At 34.8% G+C, this 12763-nt stretch overlaps 1 protein-coding gene across 1 annotated transcript; it reads right to left on the bottom strand.

Annotated features, from left to right (window-relative positions):
* Positions 1 to 587: 587 nt before the first annotated feature.
* LOC110889958 (UDP-glycosyltransferase 85A8) lies at positions 588 to 6985 on the bottom strand. The gene is made up of 3 exons (XM_022137527.2): positions 6442 to 6985; positions 1511 to 2088; positions 588 to 1032 (listed from the first exon to the last, which is right to left on the bottom strand). Exons 1-3 carry the CDS (start codon positions 6947 to 6949, stop codon positions 682 to 684), a joined length of 1437 nt encoding a protein of 478 aa, XP_021993219.1. The 5' UTR covers positions 6950 to 6985; the 3' UTR covers positions 588 to 681.
* Positions 6986 to 12763: the final 5778 nt, after the last annotated feature.

Below are 12763 nucleotides of genomic sequence, written 5' to 3'. Positions count from 1 at the left end.
GACATTGTCATTGATTTCCGACCTGAGAAGCATGGTCAAGGCCTCAGATATGTTGCAAGTCAATGGCGAAAAAAGTTCCTCATTCCGAACGATATCAAGGCACCGCATAAATGCACATTCGTTTACGAACCTGATGTTGGCAAGTTGATTCTGAAGAAGGTGTCCATGTAGTTTGTGTTGTGGTTGTTGTTACAAACTCTTTTAGTATTTTCTACTAAGCTTATCGTTTGTGATTTTAAACCATTATATATATGGGTTTTTGTAATGGTTGTATCTAAACAGTTTTAATGTAAATAGTTATTTTTATACTTGCAGCTTATCGATAGATTTTTTGTTCATCATGAGTTTAAGAACATACTACCTACGAAACATGTTACTATAAACGTTTTTCCTAACTGTACATGGTTGGTTGTTATGGAAAAACATGGTCAAAATTTTTATATAACTACAGGATAGAACTCCTGTTGACCATTAGTTTATATCAATTTTGTAAGTCTGCACTAATTATTTTTTTACTTTCTATTAATGTGTTATGCATGATTTTCTAAAAGCTACCCGTGTTTGCACACGGGTCTTACCGCTAGTTATTAGTAAAAGAAAGAAACAACAAACAATTAATAACCAAATGACTGTTTCCACTACTTTTTGCAACATATTAACTACTAGCGACACAATATGACTTCACTTTTTTAAGAGAACATCACTAACTAATTTTTCAAAGTTGAGATAACTGGATCCACCAATAGCGACAGCTTCTTCAGCTTTTTTCTTCCACTCCACAGCATTGGTTTTCATCATCCTCCCTTTCTCCCCATCCATCATCTCCCTCACTTGAGCCTCTACCTCTTCTCTCTTCACATCTGTATCAATCTCCATTCCAACCCCCCATTCTACACAACAATATCGACAATTTGTTTGTTGCTCCGCAAAAAACGGCCAGCAAATCATCGGAACACCGTTACTAATACTCTCAATAGTAGAGTTCCATCCATTGTGAGTCAAGAATACCCCTATTGATGGATGTTTAATAACCTTCATACATACATCAATAAAAATTAGTGTTAAACATATATTTAATACGCGTCATCACATATTGGGCATTATCCCACAAGGTTAAATTACCGTCTTTAATAGACGTTTATACACTCTTTTAACACTTTTATATTTGTTTTTTTAATTGCATGCTAGAATGTGTATGAATCATGAGAGTGACCATCTTGACATGTTAATTGTATTTTTGAAAGGTTCTTGTGGTTCATTACTTTGTATTATTTGAAAGCTTCTCTAGATGTTGTTTGTTTTTAATAGGTAAAATGCTTGCAGTCTGCGGATCACATCTGCAGACGTCTGTAGAAGAAGAGGTGGACAAAACCTCTGCAGTCTGCAAGAAGAAGACTGTTTGTTTTTTTAACGTATGCAGATGGTAATGTCTGCGCGACGCAAACAGAAGAGTCTGTATAGATCTTTTTTTAAAAAAATAAACACCACCTAAATTACACAAAGTAATTACCTCTTCTTGAGGGCACCAGCTAGTAACCATGCCTCTTCCTTTTGTCTCATCAACAAACTCTGGTGGCATCATGGCCTCATCGCCTCCGACAATATCCGGCCTGGTTATCCACAAGAAATCCTTCTTGCTATTAGCAAGTCCCCATCCGAACTCGATTAGTTGTTCTTTTGTCATAACTGTAATACTTCCAAAGTTCACATAAACAACTGAACCGGGCTTTTTTGTGTCGAGCCAACTGATGCAGCTCACATCTTCCTTCCAAAGGTTGGACCCAATGTGTTTGAGCCTGTCATCGTGAACATATTGTTGCATCATTTGTAATGGGCCTATGGTGAAGATGTTTGGATTCATGGCAAGTAAGGGTTTAACACTATCTTGTTCTAGTGCATCGAATGTGTTGAGAATGACAGCTAAACCCCTAGGGATCGCTTCAGATTCAGTCATCAGATAGTTGAGCATGACGTCGTTTATGTCCATTGTTCGAATGAAGCTTGGGAAATCCTTTAATCGGATGTTTTTCATTTCAGGAATCCAATCCAAACTTGTTTCAAAATACCCATTTGTCACATCGCTCATGTCTGTAACATATAGTTAAATGATATTAAAGACACACATACAATAAAGCTTGTATTTCTAGATAATTCAGAATTTTTTTTAACTTTAATAGATTCTAGCCACAAAAAATGAATTACAAATAAATGCCAGGTAAACGGGTAATAAACGGCTACGTCGCCACCCATTCTTGAATTGCAAAACTTATTCTATCAAAGAAAAAGCGACTCTTAAGGGTCGAGAAATTACTATTACGACCTGTTGGACTCTGTTCAAGAATTTTACGGCCTCCGAGGCTACCGTACTAAATGTATCAAATGCAAATATGATAAATAGTGTAGAAAAAGAAAATATCAAGAAAGAAAAAGATTTATAATAAAAAAATGGGTTTTTTTTTGTAAAATCAAATCTCAGTGACATACAATTATTATTAAACTTTATTAAAGAATCAAGCCAGATCTAGAAGATGACATTTTTAATAACGATGGTAGGTGGTCATACGAAACACCATCCCATATGATTGACACATACTTCAAAAAACTTGGTATATTATTAAATAGTTTAAAAAAGATTTATGGAATCATTCTATATCCTAACATGCATGTTATAATCAACATATTAGGGGACTAGGGGTGGAATCACTAGTGATGGATTCCATCACTCCCACTATCCAATCAGGAAATGCCATGTCATCAACCATATTTCCATCACTAGTGATAGAAATGGACTAGGGGTGGAATCACTAGTGATGGGTATTCTATCACTCCCTCCCAACGGTTTAAGCCCCCAACGGTTATAATCCATCGTTCGAAATTTTGAATCTTCAACGCGTTATACACAAAACGCGTTTATAATATAACGCGTGCTTCTTATAGCGGCGGCGGTGTGCTAGGCATTCATCACGCGTGCTCGGGGGGCCATAACGGACCGCCCCGAGTCCCCTTATAATCATTAATCAACATCTGGCTGCTAAAAAAACATATTATAATCAACATCATAACATATTTATATCGTAAACGATGGCCGATTTGTTATCGTTTTCATAAGAATATATGTTATAAATAACAATTAAGTAGTCTTATGAAAGCAACAATACTATTTTCCGTTGTAAATTACTGTATAATGAAAGCAACAAGTAATATTATATAGTTAAAAAAATTAATGGAAGTAATTTCGGACGAGATTGGTGGTTCCTCCCACTCACAAACATATTATATAGTTAAAAAAGTTAATGGAAGTAATTTGTGCTAAAAAGATGATTATTTTTAGGCCATGTGTAGTCATAAGCCTCTTGTGGAGTGTTATACGACACGTGTCATGCCACATCACACGGGTGCTTTATAGGGCGTTATATCACTAGAGCCCGTAGTCATAAAAACCCTACCCATCATTACCTAATTATTAATTTTCAATTTTATTAATTAATTATAAAAACCTTGCTTGTTTGTGATTGGTCCAAACTTTGAAAACATCCCCCATACCCGGCGCTATATGCATGGCGCCTCTCCCATTTTCTTTGTCTCATAAAACCCTTCGTAGTGGTGTTTGAGGCTTTATAGGGGCTTTATGTGGGTGCATACTACACAAAGTGTTAGACCATAGGTAATGGTTAATGCCTACTAAGGGGCATTTTTCACTACATCATCATCATAATGCCCTTTTTAAAAAGGTGTAATGGTTAATGCCTATTTCATTTATTACTTTCCATTATTTTTCTTCTCTTTGGGCATTATTATAGAAATGCCCCTCACTCTTCATGCCCCTATAATGCCCATGAATAATGGTGTAAGGGCATTATCAAAATCCTTCATGCCCTTATAAAGCCCCATTACATATGGTCTTAGTAAAGTTTGGATATGTAAAAACCAAAGAAGTTATTAGAAATAATCTGTATATTTGTATAACATTAAACGAAAATAGTATCTATAGTAATTTGCTCTCATTAATCCAGCTGGCGAACCCTCATTGTTTTAATGATGGGTTGATAAATGTGTTAATGGATCAAAATTTAGAACATGTATACTGATCAAGTTTATAACCCGATAGATAGTGTTATACGACATGTGTCAAATGTGTAGGACTTAGTTTTGCTATTTAAAAAGGGGTAGGAGCGAAGCTTGTTACCCGTTTACCATCTATTTCGATATAAATTCATAACACGATATTAAAATAAAGAAACCTGATCACTTGTTGGCCGTCCATGTCAACCAATAAAAAACATTAATTATACACACACACACACACATATATATATATATATATATATATATGTGTGTGTGTGTGTGTGAAAGAGAAACCATAGTTCGCACATCTATGCATATCACACGGCCATGTTTCATAACACCTCCCCCTTCACAATAACGCCGAAGGGAAGAGGGAGGTGTTCTGGGGCACCACAGCGCTACATAACCCCCTACTACGCATGAACTTATAACATAATATAATAACGATGGTAGGTGGTCATCCGAAACACCATCCCATATGATTGACACATACTTCAAAAAACTTGGTATATTATTATATAGTTTAAAAAAGATTTAGGGAATCATTCTATATCTTAACATGCATGTTATAATCAACATACAGGAAAAACTCTATAAAATAATACACTTGGAACAACAAAATTTATTAATTAAAAGAGATATTAATTAATCGATAAATTAATAATTATTAATTTATATATTAATTAATATTTTATTAATTTATAGTAGAAGATGATGAAAGTTCTACAATGGAGCCCCCTTCGCGAAACGAAGTTATTAAAGCGACAATCACATTGAACAATTTATTATTGAGCTATGAGAAAACAACACCAGAAGTTCTTACCATGCTAAGGAAAATTAGAGACGAGATTGAAGGGGAAATTGATTCCAACAAAAAACAAAAGAAAATTGAGTCATTTTTCAAGAAACCTTCATAAATCATTCATGTAATATAATATGCTATATATAAGGAATTATTAATTTATATTTTATATGGGGTCTAAAGAAATTATCAAAAATGTATTATCTTATAATTTTAGCGAATTATTAATTTAGCATCCTATCCCCGAGTCGAGACCGGCAAAAAAATATTATCTTAGAGAGTTTATTAAATAATCGAGTATTAATTTATCGAGTTTCTACTGTATTATAATCATTAATCAACATCTGGCTGCTAAAAAACATATTATAATCAACATCATAACATATTTATATGGTAAACGTACGATGGCCGATTTGTTATCGTTTTCGTAAGAATATATGTTACTGAATAACAATTAAGTAGTCTTATGAAAGCAACAATATTATTTTCCGTTGTAAATTACTATATAATGAAAGCAACAAGTCCGGTTGGTAGTCTGGATTCCTGGACCTCAGTTCGGACGAGATTGGTGGTTCCTCCCACTCACAAACATATTATATAGTTAAAAAATTAATGGAAGTAATTTGGGCAGATTTATTAATGTAAAAAAGATGATTGTTTTTAGTGAAGTTTGGATATGTAAAACCAAAGAAGTTATTAGAAATAATCTGTATATTTGTATAATATTAAAGGAAAATAGTATCTATAGTAAATTTGCTCTCATTAATCCAGCTGGCGAACCCTCATTGTTTTAATGAGGGGTTGATAAATGTGTTAATGGATCGTATTTATAACCCCATATATGTGGGGTTATATGACATGTGTCAAATGTGTAAGACTTAGTTTTGCTATTTAAAAAGAGATGTCAGCGAAGCTTGTTACCCGTTTACCATCTATTTCGATATAAATTCATAACACGATACTAAAATAAAGAAACCTAATCACTTGTTGGCCGTCCATGTCAACCAATAAAAAACATTAATTCTACATATATATGTATGTATATATATGTGAGAGAGAGAGACAGAAACCATAGTTTGCACATCTATGCATATCACACGGCCATGTTTCATAACACCTCCCTCCCCCCCCCCCCCACTTCCCAACAATAACGCCGAAGGGAAGGGGGAGGTGTTCTGGGGCACCACAGCGCTACATAACCCCCTACTACGCATGAACTTATAACATAATATAAGATATTTGTATTTTTGAGTATCATTGTAGACAATAAATTTGAATATTTTTTTATTTTTTTCACAGTGCACATATATTAGATTTAAACAAATATAGGTATACCGAAAACATGGGTATCGGCCTAAAAAGAAATCCGACAGATTATTGACAGAGAATATGTAACAAACAACCTTACAAACAGGCATGACTTGTCATAGATTACTAGATTTCTAACCGAATTTTTTGGAGTAAATATATAATTTTTTTTTAATTCCTAGTAGCTAGTGGCAGTGGCCACAAGAATTATTTTCGCCAATTAGGTAACTAAATAGGCATGAAAAATAACAAAAGAACAATATTACCTTTGAGGGGAACATACCCCTTTTGAACAAGATCACGATAACGAGAGTAAGCCAAAACTCCACAAGTACTTGGAGTCCAGAACAGAACTTCTGGTAACCCAAACCTGTCGGCAGCTTGAAGGGTAAAGCTCATGCACCCATCAGAAATAATACAGCTCACTGGGGGCACTCCGGAACCATTAAGCCTAGTGATGAGCTCACAGAAAGGCTCCAAACTGTGCTTAGGTACAGATTCGCAGAGGGCAGGGATCGACTGAGTGGCTTCGGCATCAGACGGAGGAAGGCCGTCTGGAATAGAGTAGAAATGAAAATCGGGCAGGCCTTCAAGGGAGGAGGGACCGCGGGATCGGAGCAATCGCTTATGGTTGTAGTGGTTATTGACGAAAGAGATGTGGAAGCCTCTACAATAAAGGAGCTTAGCCAGTTTCATCATGGGGTTGATGTGGCCTTGTGCTGGGTAGGGGATGCATATAGCATGTGGCTTTTGGGTTTCGGCTATGGAACCCATTTGAAGCAATATGGCCGTGTTGTTAAGGAGATATTGGTGGTGTGGGAGATTGAGAGAGGTGAGTTGTATATATAGAAGAGGGAAGGGCAAAAATGGAAGTTTACCTCACTAAACTCTATTTTCTAAGGCCATGGGGTATGGAGCTTGGGTTGGGGGAAAACGCCCAAGACACCATCCCGGATGGGCTTGGGTTGGGGCGTGGCCCCTTGGAGATTGGGTTTCAAGCCGGGCGTGGGGCGGGGGACCAAGGTGACATGGCGGTTTGTGAATGGCCAAAAGAAAAGATCCGTTGGGCTAGCCGTTGGCCAACGGCTATATTTAAAAAAAATAAAAAATAAAAAATTCTTCCATTTTTTTACTATAAAACTCACATTTTATTTCCATTTTTTACCACATTCAACCATATCTTCTATACATCTTCAATTCTCCTATTACTTCCATTCTTAACCTTTGTTTATATTAATGGAATGGTTATTTTTTATATAACTTTGTACTATATTAATATTTTTTTTATTAAAATAGGAAATTCGTAACATCGAACCGCCCTGTGGGAATCGGTTAGTAGACTATTCCATGAAGAAATGGGTAGGGGGACTTATCGTGAAAACGATAGCTTATTCTCAAAGTGGAGCGAGATAAGCACCCAACTTACAAAATTTAGTGGTTATTTAAATAAAGCAAAGCAAAACCCTAAAAGTGGTGAAACCGAAGCCGACGTTTTGGCAAATGCAGTAAATGCATTCAAATCAAATATGAAGACCGACTTCCGTTTCATGTATTGTTGGGAGATTTGTAAATTCCATCCAAAGTGGGCGACTATCCCCATTGGTAGCGAAACTAACTCGTCCTCCAAAAGATCAAGGGCCTCGTCCCAAGCCCAATCTGATGCACGAGATCAAGAGTTTGAGGACCTTTTGGATGATTCGCCAAGCCCAAACCGACCTGAGCATGGAAGAAATGCCTCAAGAAGGCGTACTAAAAAACAAACGGCTTTGCCTTCAGCTGGGAGTTCTGGCTCGCGTAGAGGAATATACAGCGACTAGTTGGATGACATTTCATGCAAGTTGGATACATTAAACGCATTCCAACAACAAAGGGCCAAAATACGAAGGAGCAAAGAAGCTAGAGATGCCACTAGAGATGCCCTGAAACAAAGACGGGATGATTTGAAAATTCTATCCCAGCCGATTGATCACCTACAGAGTGACGAGTTAGAAATAGTCTTGGCGTTGAGAGAAGAGATAAAAAACAAATATAAAAGTTAGGAATTTTTTTTTTTGTAATTTTCTTTTTTTAAAATTATTAAAAAAATAAATTTGTGTTATTGGGTCTGCCCAGCGGGTCAGCCCAGCCGCTCAGCCCACAAACCCACCAAACCCACGCCCCCCAAACCCCCGCCCACCATACCGTATGTTCTTGTGAGTTTCTCATGTCTGCCACCCCGTTCCACATGTCAACCAATGCCCAACCCAAGCCCCAACCCCCGTCCCACCATACCCCATGGTCTAAATGCATCTTTTTGCATTTAATTCACAAGAACCACCAGGGTATTCTTAAATGGATCATGACTACTATTTGTGTGGCCTCATCTCCACCCTCTTCATCCACGACAAGACAACTTTTTTTGGCCGTTTTATGTACTTGATCCAATGGATCAGATCCATTACCTCAACCATCACGACTAAACGAAGGTTTATATAATCCGACTAATATATGTACTTAGGCATGTGGCCTAGTGGTCAAGAGGGTTTTCCTCTTGTTGGTGGAGTGACCCAAGTTTAAATCTTAGGATAAGGTAATTTAGGAGTGTAGTCTTTGTTGTTAAAAAAAAAAAAAAAAAAAGCTAATATACGTAATATAACTCGAGCTATACTTCAAATGGTTTGATTAGAGCAAATAATGCAAATATACAATAGTCTAATGATAGGCGATTTCACTATTTTTGAGGCTTAAAGCAAGACAAAGATCTATGCCTTTTTTTAAGTTTTTTTTATATAAGCCTTCTTCATTTCACACATATTAGCCACTTACAGTATTAGTTTTTGTAAACAATAGCCACTTACAATACTTGCTGTAGAGAGGGTCCTAGAAAGGTTAAGAGTTCTGCACCGGTTGGAGACTTGGAGTGGAATAGGAAATTTTTGTAAACAAAGCTTAGCAAAATTAATATATTACCAATTAACATTTCTTAACAACTAACAAGCTTAGCAAAATTATCAATGGTGAAGTTACAATTAACATTTCTTATTGATGGAAAAAAATGGTTGATTACTGATTATTGATTTCACGAAACGGTATCTCAAAGTATTGAAGTAGGGCTCTATGAGAAACAAATGTGAAGTAGAAACCGAAATATCGATTCACCAATGAACCGATGAAGTTTGGCAATAATAATAGTAGGAGAACTCAGAAACCAAGCTATGAAGACTGAACTCAAAACAAACAGCCAGTGAATCACCGACGAAAGTTTTATTCCTGTCGCATGCGTCTGCAATTTGAAACAATATAATGGAACCCGAAACAATATCAAATACCCCCTTCATCAAAATGATTCCAATATCGAACAAGCTCACAGGCTTGAACAATTAAAACATACGGATGAAGTCAATCATTGATCATTGTTCTTTATTTATAAAAATGGGCCCCAAAAAATTAAAGTTACATATTAAAAATCAATGAGAAAATGATGGTTGTTATAACAATAAAGAAAACAATACCATTGTAGCAAAGTGATCTATTTTAAATAGTTACATGAATCATTCGGCTCTCCTTGCATTTTATGAAGCATAGTCGTTGATCAACTCTTCATACTATCTAATATCTCGTTTTCAATAGCTATCAACGCCGATCCATTAAGTCTTTCTTGAGACATTGTGGGTCGTAAGTAACAAGACTCTATAGGCAATTGATGCATTTGGAACATAATGTGCTTTCTTCACATATTTTGAAGCATCAATAAGGGTACTTTAACTAGGTAAAAATGTGTCCATTAACTTCAACTCCATGTAAAGTTCTTTAGCATGAAGATCCGATGTTTCTTTATACTTCAATGCATCTTGAAGAACATTACAACATTTCAAAGGATCTTTGTCATCAAGTTTCTTCAACTCTTTAGGAAACAAGAAACCAAATAAACTTTTGGTATAAGTTGTATTGTTCAAATCTTTTTCAAAATAAGCAATTGCTTGATCAACAACACAAACATTAATTGACTTTAAAATCATCTTTAGTTGAAAATAAAATTTATTTTGAAGTTGAACTCTCATCAAATTGTTGTTTTCCCTTTTAATTGGGCGCCTATGAGGGAATACCAAATCAACATCCAATTCAATGACTATTTCCCTAGCTACATCAGTCGCCTCAGATAACTCACTTCCGTCAATTTATTGAAGAATTAAATCAAGTTATTCACTTATCCAATAGCAACATCAAGAAGCATATCCTTGGATTGCAACCTTTTACTTACCACATTAACCATGTTTAGTATTCGATACCAAATGGCAATTAATACAAAGAACTCAAAATCACCAATATCATATGGATTTGGCTTCACTTTGAATTATTTGAATTACATGATCTTTATCCCTTTCTTTCACATTAAACAAAGCTTCTCATATATATCCAAGTTGGAATCTAATAGCCTTAACTATCCATTTTACCAACATTTGCATCCTCTTCTTCAATATTAACACCAACATTTATATCCTCTTCTTCAACATTAACACCAAAATTAGCATGAACATTAGCTTGATCAATATTACCATCAACATGGCCATGTTCTTGAGGTTGTTTTTGTAAAAACTTAAGCATATCCCCTGCTTTAGACTTTGTTAATTCTTCATGTGTTTTCTTACTTTTTTCATTTTTGACTACCAAATAGGTGTTTAGGAGCCATAGTTTCTGAAAAGCATATATAATATAAAAGGGGGTTCATTTGAGAAGAAAATTAATTGAGAAGAAAAGAACAAATGGTATAATTTTAAAACATTAAATAGTTTTTCTGTAATCTAATTTATTATTACCTTTGACTAATTAATTAGTCATAAATACTATCATCCTCCACATTATAATTTTTGCTTAAACATATCAAAAATTATCCTACACGTTTTGAAATGGATCCTACACATATTGAAATTTATCCTACACAGTTCGTAATTTATTCTACACACCTCGTAATTTATCCTACACTTTAAAATAATTTTTTTCTTTGAAATAATATATTTTTTGAAAATAAGTTACAAATTTGATGTAGTTAACTATTAAAAAGGAAGAGTACAAATTAATGATCTATATGAGTTTACCAATTTATCCTTACACTAATATTAAATACATAAATTAAATGAAGTAAAATGAATGATTCTTATTAGTTGAAATTTCTTCTTTTTTATTCTTACAAAAAATTTCCTCTCATTTGAGCCATCCACTAATACAAAAATAGTTAAATAAAAAATTCAAATAATCAATCCCATAAACTTTATAGTAATCATTAATCAAATTGACAAATAATCCAACATGGCTATAATAATAAAGTTTTAGAACATTACCTTAGTAAATTGTAGATAGACAAATAGTCAAATACTAATGTGTAATCGCCTAATCGTCTAATCTAGTAATCGACCCTTCACGAAATCAAAATCAAATCTAAAAATCATAACAAAGTTTACTTACCTGCTTGAGTGCTTGGTTACAAATAAGCATAACCTGGATGTTTGAAATAATCAAAATCAGAAGTTCAAAACATGGTTAATTAATTAAAGGTTTAATTAATTTCAATTGGTCCTGGTTTCGATTTCCACAAGGGAGGTTTCCTCATTTATTGGGTTTCCTCTTGAATTGGTGTATATGCATTATTGCCTAGTGGAGATGGATATGATCAGGTGGTTCCGATTGTGGCACGATAATACTCCAGTCGTCCGTTAGTGATCCAAAGTTGCCGTTCAAAAAAAATAATAATTTCAAATTCAAAATCAAAATCAAAATCAGAATTAAAACATGTTCAGAATTGCTATTTGCTTGGCAGCTTGGATTTCATAATTAAAGTTGTGAGCGCCGCTGCTGGAATGCTTGTTCAGATTCACGTAAAACGCCAAACCTTAATTTGTCACTCGTCGTTAAAGTTAGAATTGCTTCACCTCGTCAAGTCACTCACTCACTCGTCTGCAACATGAAATGCCCAAACGAAACCTTGTGCTCCGCCTTTTTTTTCGTTCAATTTCCGCCAAGCGCCCCCTCCCCCCCCCCCCCCCCCCCCTATAAACCGGGTCTCTTACGGAAACTGAGAAAAAAAAACATGATCATATGTGATACAACATTTTTTAAATATTTCGTTTCCAAATGAATTATTAGAACAAACAAAATTTTCTTTTCTTTATGGTCTAGCAAATCAGCGTGGTTGTTGACTAATATCTCGCATGCCATTGTTTGATTTGTCTCTTATCTAAGCGTCCTATTGGTATAAAACTAATGTTAAACACCACGAATTCTTGCTTTATATTAATATTCTTTTAATCTATTAATTTTTGTTGTGGCTGATGAATTGGACGAACAGAGGCAGAAATAATATTTTTATGCCATTTAATATATATATTTTCCCATCATCTTTTACGTGAATAACATGAGCTAATTATTCTTATATTAAATAAATGTTTAGTATTGTTTATTAGTTAATTATGAAAAAAGTGGTCCCTATTTTTCAAGGGGGTTATTATCTTTTGATGAAAAAAGGGACATCGATGTCAAAATATGAATACTGGATATCAATATATCGATTGTAAACATTTCAAAAGGAGATCAATGGATACGTATGAAACTACA

Source organism: Helianthus annuus, chromosome 11 (assembly GCF_002127325.2).
Source record: "Helianthus annuus cultivar XRQ/B chromosome 11, HanXRQr2.0-SUNRISE, whole genome shotgun sequence".
NCBI classification, from domain to species: domain Eukaryota; kingdom Viridiplantae; phylum Streptophyta; class Magnoliopsida; order Asterales; family Asteraceae; genus Helianthus; species Helianthus annuus.
This window is presented reverse-complemented; position numbering and strand designations above follow the sequence as displayed.

What these genes read in the sequence shown, in the direction of transcription:
- LOC110889958 (XM_022137527.2), bottom strand. Translation starts at nt 6,949, where the DNA reads ATGGGTTCCATAGCCGAAACCCAAAAGCCACATGCTATATGCATCCCC. An exon ending in GGGGTATGTTCCCCTCAAAG is followed by an intron (nt 2,089 to 6,441) that starts GTAATATTGTTC and finishes TATATGTTACAG; the next exon opens with ACATGAGCGATGTGACAAAT. An exon ending in GCTGGTGCCCTCAAGAAGAG is followed by an intron (nt 1,033 to 1,510) that starts GTAATTACTTTG and finishes GTATGTATGAAG; the next exon opens with GTTATTAAACATCCATCAAT.